General features: G+C 46.2%; 1 protein-coding gene across 3 annotated transcripts in view; it reads left to right on the top strand.

Moving 5' to 3' along the window:
- Positions 1 to 21,398, top strand: part of polq (polymerase (DNA directed), theta) — a 75,869-nt gene that overhangs the window by 23,541 nt on the left and 30,930 nt on the right. For all 3 annotated transcript variants that reach the window (XM_090226296.1, XM_090226293.1, XM_090226295.1), the window contains exons 13-19: positions 2,766 to 2,908; positions 6,230 to 6,613; positions 6,733 to 6,926; positions 12,610 to 12,734; positions 12,875 to 13,118; positions 13,196 to 15,437; positions 17,467 to 19,504. In XM_090226296.1, the coding sequence (XP_090082422.1) occupies positions 2,766 to 2,908; positions 6,230 to 6,613; positions 6,733 to 6,926; positions 12,610 to 12,734; positions 12,875 to 13,118; positions 13,196 to 15,437; positions 17,467 to 19,504 (5,370 nt within the window). The remainder of the gene's footprint in view (positions 1 to 2,765; positions 2,909 to 6,229; positions 6,614 to 6,732; positions 6,927 to 12,609; positions 12,735 to 12,874; positions 13,119 to 13,195; positions 15,438 to 17,466; positions 19,505 to 21,398) is intronic.

Here is a 21,398-nt window from a genome sequence, read left to right as displayed (position 1 = left end):
CTTAATACTGGAACACTGGTCACCTTAATACTGGAACACTGGTCACCTTAATACTGGAACACTGGTCACCTTAATACTGGAACACTGGTCACCTTAATACTGGAACACTGGTCACCTTAATACTGGAACACTGGTCACCTTAATACTGGAACACTGGTCACCTTAACACTGGAACACTGGTCACCTTAACACTGGAACACTGGTCACCTTAACACTGGAACACTGGTCACCTTAATACTGGAACACTGGTCACCTTAATACTGGAACACTAGTCACCTTAATACTGGAACACTGGTCACCTTAACACTGGTCACCTTAATACTGGAACACTGGTCACCTTAATACTGGAACACTGGTCACCTTAATACTGGAACACTAGTCACCTTAATACTGGAACACTGGTCACCTTAACACTGGTCACCTTAATACTGGAACACTGGTCACCTTAATACTGGAACACTGGTCACCTTAATACTGGAACACTGGTCACCTTAATACTGGAACACTGGTCACCTTAATACTGGAACACTGGTCACCTTAACACTGGTCACCTTAATACTGGAACACTGGTCACCTTAATACTGGAACACTGGTCACCTTAATACTGGAACACTGGTCACCTTAATACTGGAACACTGGTCACCTTAATACTGGAACACTGGTCACCTTAATACTGGAACACTGGTCACCTTAATACTGGAACACTGGTCACCTTAATACTGGAACACTGGTCACCTTAATACTGGAACACTGGTCACCTTAACACTGGAACACTGGTCACCTTAACGCTGGAACACTGGTCACCTTAACACTGGAACACTGGTCACCTTAATACTGGAACACTGGTCACCTTAATACTGGAACACTGGTCACCTTAATACTGGAACACTTGTCACCTTAATACTGGAACACTGGTCACCTTAATACTGGAACACTGGTCACCTTAATACTGGAACACTGGTCACCTTAATACTGTAACACTGGTCACCTTAATACTGGAACACTGGTCACCTTAATACTGGAACACTGGTCACCTTAATACTGGAACACTGGTCACCTTAATACTGGAACACTGGTCACCTTAACACTGGTCACCTTAATACTGGAACACTGGTCACCTTAATACTGGAACACTGGTCACCTTAATACTGGAACACTGGTCACCTTAATACCGGAACACTGGTCACCTTAATACTGGAACACTGGTCACTTTAATACTGGAACACTGGTCACCTTAATACTGGAACACTGGTCACCTTAATGCTGGAACACTGGTCACCTTAACACTGGAACACTGGTCACCTTAATACTGGAACACTGGTCACCTTAATACTGGAACACTGGTCACCTTAATACTGGAACACTTGTCACCTTAATACTGGAACACTGGTCACCTTAATACTGGAACACTGGTCACCTTAATACTGGAACACTGGTCACCTTAATACTGGAACACTGGTCACCTTAATACTGGAACACTGGTCACCTTAATACTGGAACACTGGTCACCTTAATACTGGAACACTGGTCACCTTAACACTGGTCACCTTAACACTGGAACACTGGTCACCTTAATACTGGAACACTGGTCACCTTAATACTGGAACACTAGTCACCTTAATACTGGAACACTGGTCACCTTAACACTGGTCACCTTAATACTGGAACACTGGTCACCTTAATACTGGAACACTGGTCACCTTAACACTGGTCACCTTAATGCTGGAACACTGGTCACCTTAATAATGTTTACATACTGCTTTACACATTTCATATGTCTATACAGTATTTATTCTACTGTATTTTAGTCAATGCTACCCGACATTGCTCGTCCTAATGTTTATATATTTCTTAATTCCATTATTTTATTTTGAAATTTGTGTGTATTGTTGTGAATTGTTAGATATTACTGCACTGTTGGAGCTAGGAACACAAGCATTTCTCTACACCCACAATAACATCTGCTAAATATGTGTATGTGACCAATACAATTTGATTTGATTTGAGCAAATATCTTCCTGCTTTCTGCCAAACCTGGTCCTCTGGGGATTTAGATAATGAAACATTATTTTTGGGATGACAGATTCCCAGTTTGGAGCTGTTTTTATGCACCAATAACCTGTGTTCTCTTTTGGTGATGTCACCATTATGCATGCCCTTGGTGACAGTCTGTTCATTACAGCCAAAAGTCTGTAATCGAATGTCTGATCAATCAGTTGCCTGGGAACTTCGGTCTCATAGACAGTGTAGTCATGTACAGTAACATCGTCTCCCTTGTCTGCTGGGAGGATGAATATTCGTATTAATTAGTTTGTATATATTTTCTGTAACTAATTCACAAAGATTGCACCATACTGGCATCCAGCTTGTTTTCTTTATTCAATCCAAAATGAAATAAAAATTGCACAGCAGTCACTAACAAATATCACCATTTTAGAGAAATAGCGTCCATACACTGCGACGACTTCATCTCAATGTATTTTCAATGGCAGTCGACACTCAGGGTGAGGAGGGGGAGAGGGGTGAGGACACAGAATTAAATCGATTTTAATGAACATTTCAATCCCAGTAATTGAATGCATCTCTGTGTCTGAGGAGGGGTGGAGGACAGGAAGACAATTGAAAATGTCTCGACCTGTTTCCCCCCCTCCCTCTCGCACCCCCCTTCCTTTCCCTCACCCCCTTTCTCCCCTCCACCCCTCCTCCCTCCCCCCCACCCCCCTCTCTCCGCCCCCCACTCTCCCTCATCCCTTTACCTCATCTAGGGGAGAGTGTGTTGGTGTGTAAGGAGGCGGAGCGTCAAAAGGGTGTGTGTCTTCTCCAGGGCTCTCTGCAGCCAATCAGCAGCTGCCTGGTGAAGAGGGAGGGGGAGGGCCTAACCACCAGCATGCTCCGAGCCATCCTGGAGGTACTGACCTCTAACCCCTGAAATATGGATGTTATTTGTACATTTATTACCATAGACTTGGATAGACAGCTCACGTGCAACACAGCCTGTTGTAGTATGGACAGCGTCATTGAGGACCATCTCCATTTTGAAGTAGTTAGGTCAACAGGAGGGATCAGCCAAGGGAATTATTCCCCCTGAGAAAATAATTCATTAACTGCAGGGGGCAGTAAATCACCAACCTTGTCTTTATTCCTGTTCAGACAACACCCTCCAGGGCAGTAAATCACCAACCTTGTCTTTAAACCTGTTCAGACAACACCCTCCAGGGAGCAGTAAATCACCAACCTTGTCTTTAAACCTGTTCAGACAACACCCTCCAGGGGGCAGTAAATCAGATGGTCCTCAGTGGCGCTGCCCACGGTGTCACATATGCAAAGATGGTACCTCTATCTACCTATATGTGTCTTACACAGCTACAGGTAACTGCCAAAATAGAGGAAACATTTTACAAGTGTCTGGAACTCTATTGGAGGGATGTGACATCATTCTTCCACGAGACATTCCACTATTTGGTGTTTTGTGGTTAACGCTGTCTCAGGCACCGCTCTGGAATCTCCCAGAAGTGTTCTGTCAAACGTGCCGGAACAATCACCCCTCTTTTCAACGCTTACTCAGCATTTTGAGACGTAAACCTAAGCATGATGGGATGTTAATTGCTTATTTTCCCACACCTGCTTTCTGTGTATCCCTAATTTACTCAGGTCTTTCCTTTATTTTGGCAGTTACCTGCACATACCTGTACCTGTCACATGCAGTATGTACCTGTCACCTACAGTATGTACCTGTCACCTACAGTATATACCTGTACCTTTCCCACACCTGCTTTCTGTGTATCCCTAATTTACTCAGGTCTTTCCTTTATTTTGGCAGTTACCTGCACATACAGTATGTACCTGTCACCTACAGTATGTACCTGTCACCTACAGTATGTACCTGTCACCTACAGTCTATACCTGTACCTGTCACCTACAGTATATACCTGTACCTGTCACCTACAGTATATACCTGTACCTGTCACCTACAGTCTATACCTGTACCTGTCACCTACAGTCTATACCTGTACCTGTCACCTACAGTCTATACCTGTCACCTACAGTCTATACCTGTACCTGTCACCTACAGTCTGTACCTGTCACCTACAGTCTATACCTGTACCTGTCACCTACAGTATATACCTGTCACCTACAGTCTATACCTGTACCTGTCACCTACAGTCTATACCTGTACCTGTCACCTACAGTCTGTACCTGTCACCTACAGTCTATACCTGTACCTGTCACCTACAGTCTGTACCTGTCACCTACAGTCTATACCTGTACCTGTCACCTACAGTATATACCTGTCACCTACAGTCTATACCTGTACCTGTCACCTACAGTCTATACCTGTACCTGTCACCTACAGTCTGTACCTGTCACCTACAGTATATACCTGTACCTGTCACCTACAGTATATACCTGTCACCTACAGTCTATACCTGTCACCTACAGTCTATACCTGTACCTGTCACCTACAGTCTGTACCTGTCACCTACAGTCTATACCTGTACCTGTCACCTACAGTCTGTACCTGTCACCTACAGTCTATACCTGTCACCTACAGTCTGTACCTGTCACCTACAGTCTGTACCTGTACCTGTCACCTACAGTCTGTACCTGTCACCTACAGTATATACCTGTACCTGTCACCTACAGTATGTACCTGTCACCAACAGTCTATACCTGTCACCTACAGTATCTACCTGTACCTGTCACCTACAGTCTATACCTGTACCTGTCACCTACAGTCTGTACCTGTACCTGTCACCTACAGTCTATACCTGTCACCTACAGTCTATACCTGTACCTGTCACCTACAGTCTATACCTGTACCTGTTCCTACAGTCTATACCTGTACCTGTCACCTACAGTCTATACCTGTACCTGTCACCTACAGTCTATACCTGTCACCTACAGTCTATACCTGTCACCTACAGTCTATACCTGTCACCTACAGTCTATACCTGTACCTGTCACCTACAGTCTATACCTGTACCTGTTCCTACAGTCTATACCTGTACCTGTCACCTACAGTCTATACCTGTACCTGTCACCTACAGTCTATACATGTACCTGTCACTTACAGTCTATACCTGTACCTGTCACCTACAGTCTATACCTGTACCTGTCACCTACAGTCTGTACCTGTACCTGTCACCTACAGTCTATACCTGTCACCTACAAGTCTATACCTGTACCTGTCACCTACAGTCTATACCTGTACCTGTCACCTACAGTATATACCTGTCACCTACAGTCTATACCTGTACCTGTCACCTACAGTATATACCTGTCACCTACAGTCTATACCTGTACCTGTCACCTACAGTATATACCTGTCACCTACAGTCTATACTTGTCACCTACAGTATATACCTGTCACCTACAGTCTATACCTGTCACCTACAGTATATACCTGTCACCTACAGTATATACCTGTCACCTACAGTCTATACCTGTCACCTACAGTATATACCTGTACCTGTCACCTACAGTATGTACCTGTCACCTACAGTCTATACCTGTCACCTACAGTCTATACCTGTCACCTACAGTCTATACCTGTCACCTACAGTCTATACCTGTCACCTATAGTCTATACCTGTACCTGTCACCTACAGTCTATACCTGTACCTGTCACCTACAGTCTATACCTGTACCTGTCACCTACAGTATATACCTGTACCTGTCACCTACAGTATATACCTGTACCTGTCACCTACAGTATATACCTGTACCTGTCACCTACAGTCTGTACCTGTCACCTACAGTCTGTACCTGTCACCTACAGTCTATACCTGTCACCTACAGTCTATACCTGTCACCTACAGTCTATACCTGTCACCTACAGTATATACCTGTCACCTACAGTATATACCTGTACCTGTCACTTACAGTATATACCTGTACCTGTCACCTACAGTATATACCTGTACCTGTCACCTACAGTATATACCCCTCAGCTACAGTATGTACCTGTACCTGTCACCTACAGTCTATACCTGTACCTGTCACCTACAGTATATACCTGTCACCTACAGTCTATACCTGTACCTGTCACCTACAGTATATACCTGTCACCTACAGTCTATACCTGTACCTGTCACCTACAGTATATACCTGTACCTGTCACCTACAGTATATACCTGTCACCTACAGTATCTACCTGTCACCTACAGTATCTACCTGTCATCTATCTACCTATACCTGTCATCTACAGTATCTACCTGTCTCCTGTCAGATCATTGTTGGGGGCGTGGCCAGCTCTCCCCAGGATGTGAGGCTTTATGCTTCCTGTACGCTGCTGGCTGCTGGTGCCCGCTATGACACCACAGGAGGGGAGACGGGAGGAGGCGTGCGGGAGGGAGCGATAGAGGCATGCGTGGAATGGTTGATTGAGAATGAGTTCATATCTATCCAAAGAGAGGGTAATGAGAGGGGCAGAGGGGGAGAGTGGGATGAGAGAGGGGGGGCAGGAGGACAAGAGAGGTACTGCCCCACCCACCTGGGTTCTGCCACTCTCTCCTCCTCTCTCTCGCCTCCCGAGGCACTGGGCATCTTCTCAGATCTACAGAGAGCCATGAAGAGCTTCGTATTGGACAACGACCTACACACACTCTACCAGGTACCCCCCATCCTCCAGATAACTCCTGGGTTTGTATCCAGATAACTCCTGTGTTTGTATCCTCCAGATAACTCCTTTGTTTGTATCCTCCAGATAACCCCTGTGTTTGTATCCTCCAGATAACTCCTGTGTTTGCTGAGTGGACCACAATAGACTGGTACCAGTTCTGGTGTCTGTGGGAGGGGCTTGGCTCATCCAATAAGAGAGTAGCAGAGCTGGTGGGTGTTCAGGAGAGCTTCTTGGCTCGGTCTGTTAGCGGGAAACTGATCGCCAAGACAGACAGACAGAGACGACAGATGACCATACACAAACGGTACAGCATAACACACACACCAAGGTTTCCCATAGCTTTTGGAGAGAAAATCATTTTTGAATTAAAACTTGATCAATAAAATTTGCGCTGGCCAATTTTCCCGGGAGAAAAAACAAATCCCATTGCGAAAATGTATTGCTGTTTAATACCAGCGGATGTAGTGAGAGCTGCTGCTTCAGCCTGTCTCACCTTGCTTCAAAGTAGCCAAAATACAACCAAACAGGCAGCCTATTATTATATAAAGACTTCTATATACCATTGAAACCAGTAGTCTATTATTTAATAAAGACTTCTATATACCATTGAAACCAGTAGCATATAATCCTAGTTATAATACCAACCCATCAGAGTAGTTGATAATCCTAGTAGTTGATAATCCTAGTAGTTGATAATCCTAGTAGTTGATCATTATAGTAGTTGATAATCCTAGTAGTTGATAATCCTAGTAGTTGATAATCCTAGTAGTTGATAATCCTAGTAGTTGATAATCCTAGTAGTTGATAATCCTAGTAGTTGATAATCCTAGTAGTTGATAATCCTAGTAGTTGATCATCCTAGTAGTTGATCATCCTAGTAGTTGATCATCCTAGTAGTTGATCATCCTAGTAGTTGATCATCCTAGTTGTTGATAATCCTAGTAGTTGATAATCCTTCTTATAATACCAACCCATCAGAGTAGTTGATCATCCTAGTAGTTGATCATCCTAGTAGTTGATTATCCTAGTAGTTGATCATCCTAGTAGTTGATCATCTTAGTAGTTGATCATCCTAGTAGTTGATCATCCTAGTAGTTGATCAGCCTAGTAGTTGATCAGCCTAGTAGTTGATCAGCCTAGTAGTTGATAATCCTAGTAGTTGATAATCCTAGTAGTTGATAATTCTAGTAGTTGATAATCCTAGTAGTTGATAATCCTAGTAGTTGATGATAATCCTAGTAGTTGATAATCCTAGTAGTTGATCATTCTAGTAGTTGATCATTCTAGTAGTTGATAATCCTAGTAGTTGATAATCCTAGTAGTTGATAATCCTAGTAGTTGATCATTCTAGTAGTTGATCATTCTAGTAGTTGATAATCCTAGTAGTTGATAATCCTAGTAGTTGATAATCCTAGTAGTTGATAATCCTAGTAGTTGATCATTCTAGTAGTTGATCATCCTAGTAGTTGATCATCCTAGTAGTTGATCATCCTAGTAGTTGATCATCCTAGTAGTTGATCATCCTAGTAGTTGATCATCCTAATAGTTGATAATCCTAGTCATAAAACACAACTCTAGTCATATTAGCAACGGTGTTTTCCCTATGGAACGAACATTTACATGTAGCCTACTGCCTTGTTATAGCCCTACTGCCTTGTTATAGCCCTACCTCCTTGTTATAGCCCTACTGCCTTGTTATAGCCCTACCTCCTTGTTATAGCCCTACCTCCTTGTTATAGCCCTACCTCCTTGTTATAGCCCTACTGCCTTGTTATAGCCCTACTGCCTTGTTATAGCCCTACTGCCTTGTTATAGCCATACTGCCTTGTTATAGCCGTACTGCCTTGTTATAGCCCTACCGCCTTGTTATAGCCCTACTGCCTTGTTATAGCCTTGCTGCCTTGTTATAGTCCTACTGCCTTGTTATAGTCCTACCGCCTTGTTATAGCCCTACCGCCTTGTTATAGCCTACCTCCTTCTTATAGCCCTTCTGCCTTGTTATAGCCCTACTGCCTTGTTATAGCCCTACTGCCTTGTTATAGTCCTACTGCCTTGTTATAGCCCTACTGCCTTGTTATAGTCCTACTGCCTTGTTATAGCCCTACTGCCTTGTTATAGCCTACCGCCTTGTTATAGCCCTACTGCCTTGTTATAGCCCTACTGCCTTGTTATAGTCCTACTGCCTTGTTATAGTCCTACTGCCTTGTTATAGCCCTACTGCCTTGTTATAGCCTACTGCCTTGTTATAGCCCTACTGCCTTGTTATAGCCTACCGCCTTGTTATAGCCCTACCGCCTTGTTATAGCCCTACCACCTTGTTATAGCCTACTGCCTTGTTATAGTCCTACTGCCTTGTTATAGCCGTACTGATTGTTATAGCCCTACCGCCTTGTTATAGCCTACTGCCTTGTTATAGTCCTACTGCCTTGTTATAGCCCTACTGATTGTTATAGCCCTACTGCCTTGTTATAGTCTACCGCCTTGTTATAGCCCTACTGCCTTATTATAGCCTACCGCCTTGTTATAGCCCTACCTCCTTGTTATAGCCCTACCTCCTTGTTATAGCCCAACCTCCTTGTTATAGCCCTACCGCCTTGTTATAGCCCTACCGCCTTGTTATAGCCCTACTGCCTTGTTATAGTCCTACTGCCTTGTTATAGTCCTACTGCCTTGTTATAGTCCTACTGCCTTGTTATAGCCCTACTGCCTTGTTATAGCCCTACCTCCTTGTTATAGCCCTACTGCCTTGTTATAGCCCTACCGCCTTGTTATAGCCCTACCGCCTTGTTATAGCCCTACTGCCTTGTTATAGCCCTACTGCCTTGTTATAGCCTACCTCCTTGTTATAGCCTACCGCCTTGTTATAGTCCTACTGCCTTGTTATAGCCCTACTGCCTTGTTATAGCCCTACTGCCTTGTTATAGCCCTACTGCCTTGTTATAGCCTACCGCCTTGTTATAGCCCTACTGCCATGTCATAGTCCTACTGCCTTGTTATAGTCCTACTGCCTTGTTATAGTCCTACTGCCTTGTTGTAGCCCTACTGCCTTGTTATAGCCCTACTGCCTTGTTATTGCCCTACTGCCTTGTTATAGCCCTACTGCCTTGTTATAGCCCTACTGCCTTGTTATAGCCCTACTGCCTTGTTATAGCCTACCTCATTGTTATAGCCTACTGCCTTGTTATCGTCCTACTGCCTTGTTATAGCCCTACTGCCTTGTTATAGCCTACCGCCTTGTTATAGCCCTACTGCCTTGTTATAGCCCTACTGCCTTGTTATAGCCCTACTGCCATGTTATAGTCCTACTGCCTTGTTATAGTCCTACTGCCTTGTTATAGTCCTACTGCCTTGTTATAGCCCTACTGCCTTGTTATAGCCCTACTGCCTTGTTATAGCCCTACTGCCTTGTTATAGCCCTACTGCCTTGTTATAGCCTACCGCCTTGTTATAGCCCTACCGCCTTGTTATAGCCCTACCGCCTTGTTATAGCCTACTGCCTTGTTATAGCCCTACTGCCTTGTTATAGCCTACCGCCTTGTTATAGCCCTACCGCCTTGTTATAGCCCTACCGCCTTGTTATAGCCTACTGCCTTGTTATAGTCCTACTGCCTTGTTATAGCCCTACTGCCTTGTTATAGCCCTACTGCCTTGTTATAGCCCTACTGCCTTGTTATAGCCCTACCGCCTTGTTATAGCCCTACTGCCTTGTTATAGCCCTACTGCCTTGTTATAGCCTACTGCCTTGTTATAGCCTACCTCCTTGTTATAGCCCTACTGCCTTGTTATAGCCTACCTCCTTGTTATAGCCTACCGCCTTGTTATAGTCCTACTGCCTTGTTATAGCCCTACTGCCTTGTTATAGCCCTACTGCCTTGTTATAGTCCTACTGCCTTGTTATAGTCCTACTGCCTTGTTATAGTCCTACTGCCTTGTTATAGCCCTACTGCCTTGTTATAGCCTACTGCCTTGTTATAGCCCTACTGCCTTGTTATAGCCCTACTGCCTTGTTATAGCCTACCGCCTTGTTATAGCCCTACCGCCTTGTTATAGCCTTACTGCCTTGTTATAGCCCTACTGCCTTGTTATAGCCCTACTGATTGTTATAGCCCTACTGCCTTGTTATAGTCTACCGCCTTGTTATAGCCCTACTGCCTTGTTATAGCCCTACTGCCTTGTTATAGCCCTACTGCCTTGTTATAGCCCTACTGCCTTGTTATAGCCCTACTGCCTTATTATAGCCTACCGCCTTGTTATAGCCCTACCTCCTTGTTATAGCCCTGCCTCCTTGTTATAGCCCTACCTCCTTGTTATAGCCCTACCGCCTTGTTATAGCCCTACCGCCTTGTTATAGCCCTACTGCCTTGTTATAGTCCTACTGCCTTGTTATAGTCCTACTGCCTTGTTATAGCCCTAATGCCTTGTTATAGCCCTACCTCCTTGTTATAGCCCTACTGCCTTGTTATAGCCCTACCTCCTTGTTATAGCCCTATTGCCTTGTTATAGCCCTACTGCCTTGTTATAGCCCTACCTCCTTGTTATAGCCCGACTGCCTTGTTATAGCCCTACTGCCTTGTTATAGTCCTACTGCCTTGTTATAGCCTACCTCCTTGTTATAGCCCTACCGCCTTGTTATAGCCCTACCGCCTTGTTATAGCCCTACTGCCTTGTTATAGTCCTACTGCCTTGTTATAGTCCTACTGCCTTGTTATAGCCCTACTGCCTTGTTATAGCCCTACCTCCTTGTTATAGCCCTACTGCCTTGTTATAGCCCTACCTCCTTGTTATAGCCCTATTGCCTTGTTATAGCCCTACTGCCTTGTTATAGCCCTACCTCCTTGTTATAGCCCTACTGCCTTGTTATAGCCCTACTGCCTTGTTATAGCCCTACTGCCTTGTTATAGCCCTACTGCCTTGTTATAGCCCTACTGCCTTGTTATAGCCTACCGCCTTGTTATAGCCCTACCTCCTTGTTATAGCCCTACCTCCTTGTTATAGCCCTACCGCCTTGTTATAGCCCGACTGCCTTGTTATAGCCCGACTGCCTTGTTATAGCCTACCTCCTTGTTATAGCCCTACCGCCTTGTTATAGCCCTACTGCCTTGTTATAGCCCTACCTCCTTGTTATAGTCCTACTGCCTTGTTATAGCCCTACTGCCTTGTTATAGCCCTACTGCCTTGTTATAGCCCTACCTCCTTGTTATAGCCCTACCTCCTTGTTATAGCCCTACTGCCTTGTTATAGCCCTACCTCCTTGTTATAGCCCTACCTCCTTGTTATAGCCCTACCTCCTTGTTATAGCCCTACTGCCTTGTTATAGCCCTACTGCCTTGTTATAGCCCTACTGCCTTGTTATAGCCCTACCTCCTTGTTATAGCCCTACTGCCTTGTTATAGCCCTACTGCCTTGTTATAGCCCTACTGCCTTGTTATAGCCCTACCTCCTTGTTATAGCCCTACCTCCTTGTTATAGCCCTACTGCCTTGTTATAGCCCTACCTCCTTGTTATAGCCCTACCTCCTTGTTATAGCCCTACTGCCTTGTGTGCATTGCTGTGCTTATAATGTGAAGAAATAATAGTTTATCAACATTTTAAGATAAACGTTCATTGCTTTTTAAAGTTGAATTACCATAATCTAAATGTTCTGTTAATATGAATTACCATAATGTAAATGTTCTGTTAATATGAATTACCATAATCTAAATGTTATCTTAATATGAATTACCATAATCTAAATGTTATCTTAATATGAATTGCCATAATCTAAATGTTATGTTAATATTAATTACCATAATGTAAATGTTATGTTAATGTGAATTACCATAATGTAAATGTTCTGTTAATGTGAATTACCATAATGTAGATGTGATTTCTGTCATTCTGAACACCGTGGTTGGACACCCTAATGGGTTACGCACCCAATTCATATGGGTCTGGTACGTTTTTTTAAATATATATGTTTTTAAATAAGAACAAATTATTATCTTCAGGTTCTTCACTACTCTGGTCCTTCAGGACCTTGTCAATGAGGTTCCTCTGGGTACCGTGGCAACCAAGTACAACTGTAGCCGCGGACAGCTACAGTCTCTACAGCAGTCTGCCTCCACGTATGCAGGTAAACACACACAGCCCTGCCCAGGTAACACAGTAGTCTTTTTCCTCCCCTAGGTAACAGTGTTCTGTTAGTTACTTCTGTCCCCGCATGTCCCAGACCATGCTGTAACCATAGTAACGGTGTGGTTTCCTGTCCCGTAGGCATGGTAACGGTGTTCTGCCGGCGGCTGGGATGGCACAGCTTGGAGTTACTCCTGTCCCAGTACCAGACCAGGCTGAGCTTTGGGGTCCAGAGGGAACTGGTCGACCTGGTCAGGGTCTCACTGCTGAGCGCAACAAGGGCACGAACACTCTACGACCAGGGCCTCGCTACGGTGGCCCAGCTGGCCAGGGCAAAGGTCACTGAGGTGGAGAAGGCCCTACGCAAGGCTGTCCCCTTTAAGAGGTTAGCAGGAGGGAGGAGAGTGTGTTGTAAAGGGCTGGTGGTGATGATGATGATGGTGATGATCTCTTCCTCTCCAGTTCTCGTCGTGCGATGGATGAGACCGAGGGGGAGGCAGCTGAGAGGCGGAGCTTACGGTGTGTCTGGGTCAGTGGGGGGCGTGCTCTAACAGAACACGAGGCAGCCATTGAAATCGTGTCTGAGGCCAGGCTCCTCCTCCAGCAAGACCTCGCCCTATTGGGGGTGACCTGGGACCCAGCGACACTGCCCACGGAAACACGCCCTAACAACGACCATGACAACGACTCACCAGAGACACAGCGGGACCGGTCCAAATCCTGGAGAGATAAAGAGAGGAGGTTAAATGAGAAGAAAGAGATGGAAGACAGAGGGAGAAACGTGGTTGAACAGAAAGAGGTAGAGGGGAGAGAGAAGAACGAGGGAGAGAGGGAAGGGGAGGAGCAGAGAGGGAGAGAGAAGAACGAGGGAGAGAGGACAGGGGAAGAGCAGAGAGGGAGAGAGAAGAACGAGGGAGAGAGGGAAGGGGAGGAGCAGAGAGGGAGAGAGAAGAACGAGGGAGAGAGGACAGGGGAAGAGCAGAGAGGGAGAGAGAAGAACGAGGGAGAGAGGGAAGGGGAGGAGCAGAGAGGGAGAGAGAAGAACGAGGGAGAGAGGACAGGGGAAGAGCAGAGAGGGAGAGAGAAGAACGAGGGAGAGAGGACAGGGGAGGAGCAGAGAGGGAGAGAGAAGAACGAGGGAGAGAGGACAGGGGAGGAGCAGAGAGGGAGAGAGAAGAACGAGGGAGTGGAGGTGGGAGAGAGAAAGGAGAGAGGAGGAGTGGAGGTGGGAGAGAGAAAGGAGAGAGGAGGAGTGGAGGTGGGAGAGAGAAAGGAGAGAGGAGGAGTGGAGGTGGGAGAGAGGGAAAAGAGAGGAGTAGAGGTGGGAGAGAGAAAGGAGAGAGGAGGAGTGGAGGTGGGAGAGAGGGAAGAGGGAGGAAGCGAGGAAGACCCTAACCTTCCTGTCTGTGACAGGAGAGGTATAAACACCCAGGACTTAGCTGAACTAGTCAGTAGCCCTCACCCCCCTCTCAATCCCTCCAACCACCCCTTCCACTCTCCCCCTCCCCGTTTCAGAGCCCCCACCTCCCGAGTGGAGGAACCTCTGACCAGTGTTTCTGGGGGGACAGTAAAGAGGGACGGACTGGGCGTGGCAGGGAGATCTCCTGCACAGGCATGTAGAAGACAGCCGTCCACAGCTCTGAGGAAAGTACTGCGCTCTATACACTCAGAGAGGAGGGAGGAGGGGGAGGAGGAGGAGAGGAGGGAGGATGAAAAGAGGGGAGAGCGAGAGGAGGAGGAGAAGATGGGAGAAAGGGAGGAGAAGAGCGTAGAGAAAAGAAAGAGTGAGGAGAGGAGGAGAGGAACATCGTTTAAACTTCCTCCTGAAACACTACCAGTTCCTGCCCCGATCTTGGTTTCTACCCCAAAGTCTGCACCTCTCCTCCAGAGCAAGGCACCACCAGAGGTCCCTGTCCCCCCTCCTCCCTGCCTCCTCTCCCCTGTCCCCCATCCTCCCTGCCTCCTCTCCCCTGTCCCCCCTCCTCCCCGCCTCCTCTCCCCTGTCCCTCCTCCCTGCCTCCTCTCCCCTGTCCCTCCTCCCCTCTTCCTCTCCTCTGCCCAAGCCCCAGCTCTTTCTCTCTCTTCTGTAGTCAAACGCCGGGGGGTGGAAGAGCAGGATAGGTGTGGGTCTCCTGAACTCTACGAGGAGGAGGAGGAGGAGGGAAGGTTTGGGGATAGTTTGGAGTTGGACACTCAGACTGAGAGAATGATTCTACTACAAGACCAGAGAGAGGAGAGGGAGAGAGAGTGTGCTAACTCACAGCATGAGAGAGGAAGGAGGGAGAAGGGTGGAGAGGAGGAGAGAGGAAGGAGGGAGAAGGGTGGAGAGGAGGAGAGAGGAAGGAGGGAGAGAGGTGGAGAGGAGAGAGGAAGGAGGGAGAAAGGTGGAGAGGAGGAGAGAGGAAGGAGGGAGAAAGGTGGAGAGGAGGAGAGAGGAAGGAGGGAGAAAGGTGGAGAGGAGGAGAGAGGAAGGAGAGAGAAAGGTGGAGAGGAGGAGAGAGGGAGGGAGAAAGGTGGAGAGGAGGAGAGAGGGAACAGGGAGAAGGGTGGAGAGGGGAAATCCACTGACGTTAACCCACCGAACCCCTCACCAGTCAACAGTATCCATGGCAACCCCCATACCTATGGTTTCCATGACGACGCTGCGCCCAGATACAACTTCTCTCTGACTGACAGCCAGATGGAACAGATCCTCGACAACCAGGTACACACACACACACACTCACACTCACTCAACCACAGCCACCACATTGATGATGATGATGATGATGATAATGATGGTGGTGGTAATGGTGGTGGTGTTTATGATGGAGATGGTGTTTATGATGATGATGGTGTTTATGATGATGATGGTGTTTATGATGGAGATGGTGTTTATGATGATGATGGTGTTTATGATGATGATGGTGTTTATAATGGAGATGGTGTTTATGATGATGATGTTTATGATGGAGATGGTGTTTATGATGATGATGGTGTTTATGATGGAGATGGTGTTTATGATGATGATGGTGTTTATGATGGAGATGGTGTTTATGATGGAGATGGTGTTTATGATGATGATGGTGTTTATGATGGAGATGGTGTTTATGATGATGGAGATGGTGTTTATGATGATGATGGTGTTTATGATGGAGATGGTGTTTATGATGATGGAGATGGTGTTTATGATGGAGATGGTGTTTATGATGATGATGGTGTTTATGATGGAGATGGTGTTTGATGATGGAGATGGTGTTTATGATGGAGATGGTGTTGATGATGGAGATGGTGTTTATGATGATGATGTTTATGATGGAGATGGTGTTTATGATGATGGAGATGGTGTTTATGATGATGGAGATGGTGTTTATGATGATGATGGTGTTGATGATGATGATGGTGTTTATGATGGAGATGGTGTTTATGATGATGATGGTGTTTATGATGGAGATGGTGTTTATGATGATGGAGATGGTGTTTATGATGGAGATGGTGTTTATGATGATGATGTTTATGATGGAGATGGTGTTTATGATGATGGAGATGGTGTTTATGATGATGGAGATGGTGTTTATGATGATGATGGTGTTGATGATGATGATGGTGTTTATGATGGAGATGGTGTTTATGATGATGGAGATGGTGTTTATGATGGAGTTTATGATGGAGATGATGGAGATGGTGTTTATAATGATGATGATGGTGTTTATGATGATGGAGATGGTGTTTATGATGGAGTTTATGATGGAGATGGTGTTTATGATGGTGTTTATGATGGAGATGATGGAGATGGTGTTTATGATGATGATGGTGTTGATGATGGAGATGGTGTTTATGATGGAGATGGTGTTTATGATGGAGATGGTGTTTATGATGGAGATGGTGTTTATGATGGAGATGGTGTTTATGATGGAGATGGTGTTTATGATGGAGATGGTGTTTATGATGGAGATGGTGTTTATAATGATGATGATGGTGTTTATGATGATGGAGATGGTGTTTATGATGGAGATGGTGTTTATAATGATGATGATGGTGTTTATGATGATGGAGATGGTGTTTATGATGGAGTTTATGATGGAGATGGTGTTTATGATGATGGAGATGGTGTTTATGATGGAGATGGTGTTTATGATGATGATGGTGTTGATGATGGAGATGGTGTTTATGATGGAGATGGTGTTTATGATGGAGATGGTGTTTATGATGATGATGATGGTGTTTATGATGGAGATGGTGTTTATGATGGAGATGGTGTTTATGATGATGATGATGGTGTTTATGATGGAGATGGTGTTTATGATGATGGAGATGGTGTTTATGATGATGATGGTGTTTATGATGGAGATGGTGTTTATGATGGAGATGATGGAGATGGTGTTTATGATGGAGATGGTGTTTATGATGATGATGGTGTTTATAATGATGATGATGGTGTTTATGATGATGGAGATGGTGTTTATGATGATGATGGTGTTTATGATGATGATGGTGTTTATGATGGAGATGCTGGTGTTTATGATGGAGATGCTGGTGTTTATGATGGAGATGCTGGTGTTTATGATGGAGATGCTGGTGTTTATGATGATGCTGGTGTTTATGATGATGCTGGTGTTTATGATGATGGAGGTGTTTATAATGGTGATGATGATGATGGTGGTGGTGGTGATGATGGTGGTGGTGATGAAGGTGGTGATGGTGGTAATGATGATGATGGTAAGGATGATGGTGGTGTACTCTTCCTCCCACAGATCTTGGCAGGCGATAATGATGACGATGATGGACCCTTCCCACCCCCTAGCGCACACCGCTCCTCAGGGACCAATGAGAACAGTCTAAACGGCAGTAGCAGCTTCCTATTCGACAGCCTGTACGACAGCTCTTTATTGGCTGGGCTTAGCCACGACTCTCACCAATCAGAGGAGGAGAAGGAGGGGCATGTTGTCATGGAGACCAGTCTCCTGTCCAACCAGCAGCGGCAACGCAGCGGGCTCATAGCCAATCAGGAGGCAGAGGAACAGGAGGCCGTCCAATGGGGCGAGTCGTCCTTCAACCTATCAGAGTGGGGCGACTCTCTGCTGGTTGGAGAGCACTTCCTGGAGAGGCGGAGCCTGCTGAGACACACGGAGGGATTGCAACACGAACAAGACTGCGGTCAGACCGACAGACCCCAACCTGACCATGGGGAAACAGAGCAACAAGGACCTCAACCCAACCACAGCAATGGTCAGACAGACGATAACGGTCGGGGAAAAAACACACATGACCAGTGTTTGACGGAGCGACCGCAACACAACCACAGTGGTCTGTTATATGAACCCAAAGACAACCATAACCAGACAGACAGACTGACACAGAACACTGGTGGAGAAGAGGTGGAACCTTCCTGGTCAGAGAGACGGGGAGAGAAGAGGAGAGAGGGGATGAGGAATGTAGTGGGAGAGGAAAGGGGAGAAAAACGAGGAGATGGAGGGATTGAGAAGGAGAGAGATGTGAGAGGTGTTGCAGTGTGTGAGAGCAGGCTGTTTAAAAGACCTGCATCACGGAGAAATGGAGGGAGAGAGCGAGAGGAGGAGAGAGAGAAGAGGAGAGAGGAAAACAGAAAGAGAGAGCGAGAGGAGGAGAGAGAGAAGTGGAGAGAGTCTGAACCCTCCCTCCTCTGCAGCCCTGGACTCCAGGACATCTTTGATCGTTGGCCTAGTATGTCTGACCAGCCCTCCCAACACCCTCTGCTACCACCTGCTCACACACTCTCACACACTGCTGTTGACAACCAAGACTCAGAGGACAGTTTGACTGGTCTGACTGATCTAACAGCACTGGGACGTGCTGAGGAGGACAGAGAGACAGAGGACAGTTTGACTGGTCTGACTGATCTAACAGCACTGGTACGTACTGAGGAGGACAGAGAGACAGAGGACAGTTTGACTGGTCTAACAGCACTGGTACGTACTGAGGAGGACAGAGAGACAGGAGAGACCAGTGTGAGATGTGGTGAGACGAGGCAACCCCTGAGGGAGAAAGAGGGGGAGAGACGAGGGGAGAACAACGTGAGATGGGGGGGGACATGGGGACAACTGGGGGAAAGAGAAGAGGGGAGATCAGGTGGGGCTCATGGGGACCTCATCCCCCCAACTCAAGAAACTGTCAAACTGACCATCTCCTCAACCCCCACCCCTCGACCTATCCACCAATCAGCTCATTCCTCCCGCCTCCCTGATCAACCAGCAGTCTCTGTTGGTCCCCAGTTCCTGAAACCAGATCCCAAAACGGACACACACTCTCACTCAGCCCCCAAAATAAACCTCAAACCTCCCCCTCTCCCCAAAACAGACCCTAAACCTCCCCCTCACCCCAAAACAGACCCTAAACCTCCCCCTCACCCCAAAATAGACCCTAAACCTCCCCCTCACCCCCAAACAGACCCTAAACCTCCCCCTCACCCCAAAACAGACACTAAACCTCCCCCCAAAACAGATACCAAACCTCCCCCCAAAACAGACACCAAACCTCCCCCTCAACCCAAAACGTTGCTAGACTCTCCTCCTGTCCTCTCCTCCCCCTCATCTCTGACTGACGAGGGCTTCACCCTCCAGCTCTCCCAGGATGCATCTCTCTCTCCCAGCAGCCCTAGCGGTGGGCTGGCCATCATAGACGTGGCGAGCGACAGAACACTGTTCTACACCTTTATAGAGGAGTGGAGGAGGAAGGAGAGGTATTCCCTCGTTCCTGTCTGTCAAACGATAGAACACGGAGGAGACGGAGGGATTGGAGGGAGGCAGATGAGAGGTAACTACGCACGCACAGACACACTCACACCAGGGGCTACAATTTCCTTGCGGAGGCCCTATTGAGTGGCTGTAATGCGTCCAATGTGCCCCAGTGATTATGGAGAATATTATTTCTAGCAAACCAGATTCCTTTATGAAGTTGTTCATTCGCTATGTCAAATCAAATCAAACTGTATTTGTCACATCCCCCGAATACAACAGAATACAGTGAAATGCTTACAAGCCCTTAAACCAACAATGTAGTTCAAGAAATAGAGTTAAGAAAATATTTACTAAATAAACTAAAGTAAAAAATAAAAAAAAAAGGTGTAATTATTTGATCAAACGGTAACACAAGAAATGTACATAACAGTAACAAGGCTAAATACGATGAGCGATACAGCTTAGTCGAGGTCATTTGTAAAGTGACGATGCATAGGTATTTATCTCGTCTGGTAGGCTCGCGTCACTGGGCAGCTCGCGGCTGGGTTTCCCTTTGAAGTCTGTAATGGTTTTCAAGCCCTGCCACTTCCGACGAGCGTCAGAGCCGGTGTAGTAGGATTCAGTCTTAGTCCTGTATTGAAGCTTTTCCTGTCTGAGGAGTAGCAGGATTTCTTATAAGATTCCGGATTACTGTCCCGCTCCTTGAAAGAGGCAGCTCTAGCCTTAAGCCTGGTGCGGATGTTGCCTGTAATCCATGGCTTCTGTTTGGGAAATGTACGTATGGTCACTGTGGGGACGACGTCGTCAATACACTTATTGATGAAGCCGGTGACTGAGGTGGTATACTCCTCAATGCCATTGGATGAATCCCGGAACATATTCCAGTCTGTGCTAGCAAAACAGTCCTGCAGCGTAGCATCCGCGTCGTCTGACCACCTCCGTATTGAGCGAGTCACTGGTACTTCCTGCTTTAGTTTTTGCTTGTAAGCAGGAATCAAGAGGATAGAATTCTGGTCAGATTTGCCAAATGAAGGGCGGGGGAGAGCTTTGAATGTCTCTAGAGTTTGTTTTTTTCTTCTATGGTTGCACATGTTTCGGATTTAAGTTTGCCTGCATTAAAGTCCCCGGCCACTAGGAGTGCCGCCTCTGGATGAGCATTTTGTTGTTTGTTTATGGTTGTTTATTTATTACACACAAATAGCCTAGTTTGGCGGGATATCAGTGAGAGCACGCAACTCCAACAGCTGGTGATGGACTCTTCCTACAGCTGGTGATGAACTCTTCCTACAGCTGGTTGATGAACTCTTCCTACAGCTGGTTGATGAACTCTTCCTACAGCTGGTTGATTGACTCTTCCTACAGCTGGTGATGAACTCTTCCTACAGCTGGTTGATGAACTCTTCCTACAGCTGGTTGATGAACTCTTCCTACAGCTGGTTGATGAACTCTTCCTACAGCTGGTTGATTGACTCTTCCTACAGCTGGTTGATTGACTCTTCCTACAGCTGGTTGATGAACTCTTCCTACAGCTGGTTGATGAACTCTTCCTACAGCTGGTTGATTGACTCTTCCTACAGCTGGTTGATTGACTCTTCCTACAGCTGGTGATGAACTCTTCCTACAGCTGGTTGATTGACTCTTCCTACAGCTGGTGATGAACTCTTCCTACAGCTGGTTGATTGACTCTTCCTACAGCTGGTGATGAACTCTTCCTACAGCTGGTGATGAACTCTTCCTACAGCTAGTTGATGCTTGGAGAGAAACGTGTTCTGATAAGCCCAGTCATTGCCAACAATTCTAAATGCCCCCGTGGAAAAAACAAAGCTTTAATGGCCTCTATTGAAAGAGGAGGATCCCAGCTTTCCATTCTATTGAAAAGAGGAGAATCTCAGCTTTCCATTCTATTGAAAAGAGGAGAATCTCAGCTTTGTACTATTTATTTCTTAACTCCTGTCAGTGACCACGTTTAC

Source organism: Oncorhynchus mykiss, chromosome 29, assembly GCF_057628025.1.
Source record: "Oncorhynchus mykiss isolate SJ-2025 chromosome 29, ASM5762802v1, whole genome shotgun sequence".
NCBI classification, from domain to species: Eukaryota; Metazoa; Chordata; class Actinopteri; order Salmoniformes; family Salmonidae; genus Oncorhynchus; species Oncorhynchus mykiss.
Note: the sequence above shows the minus strand (reverse complement) of the source record. Positions and strands in the feature narration are given on the sequence as shown.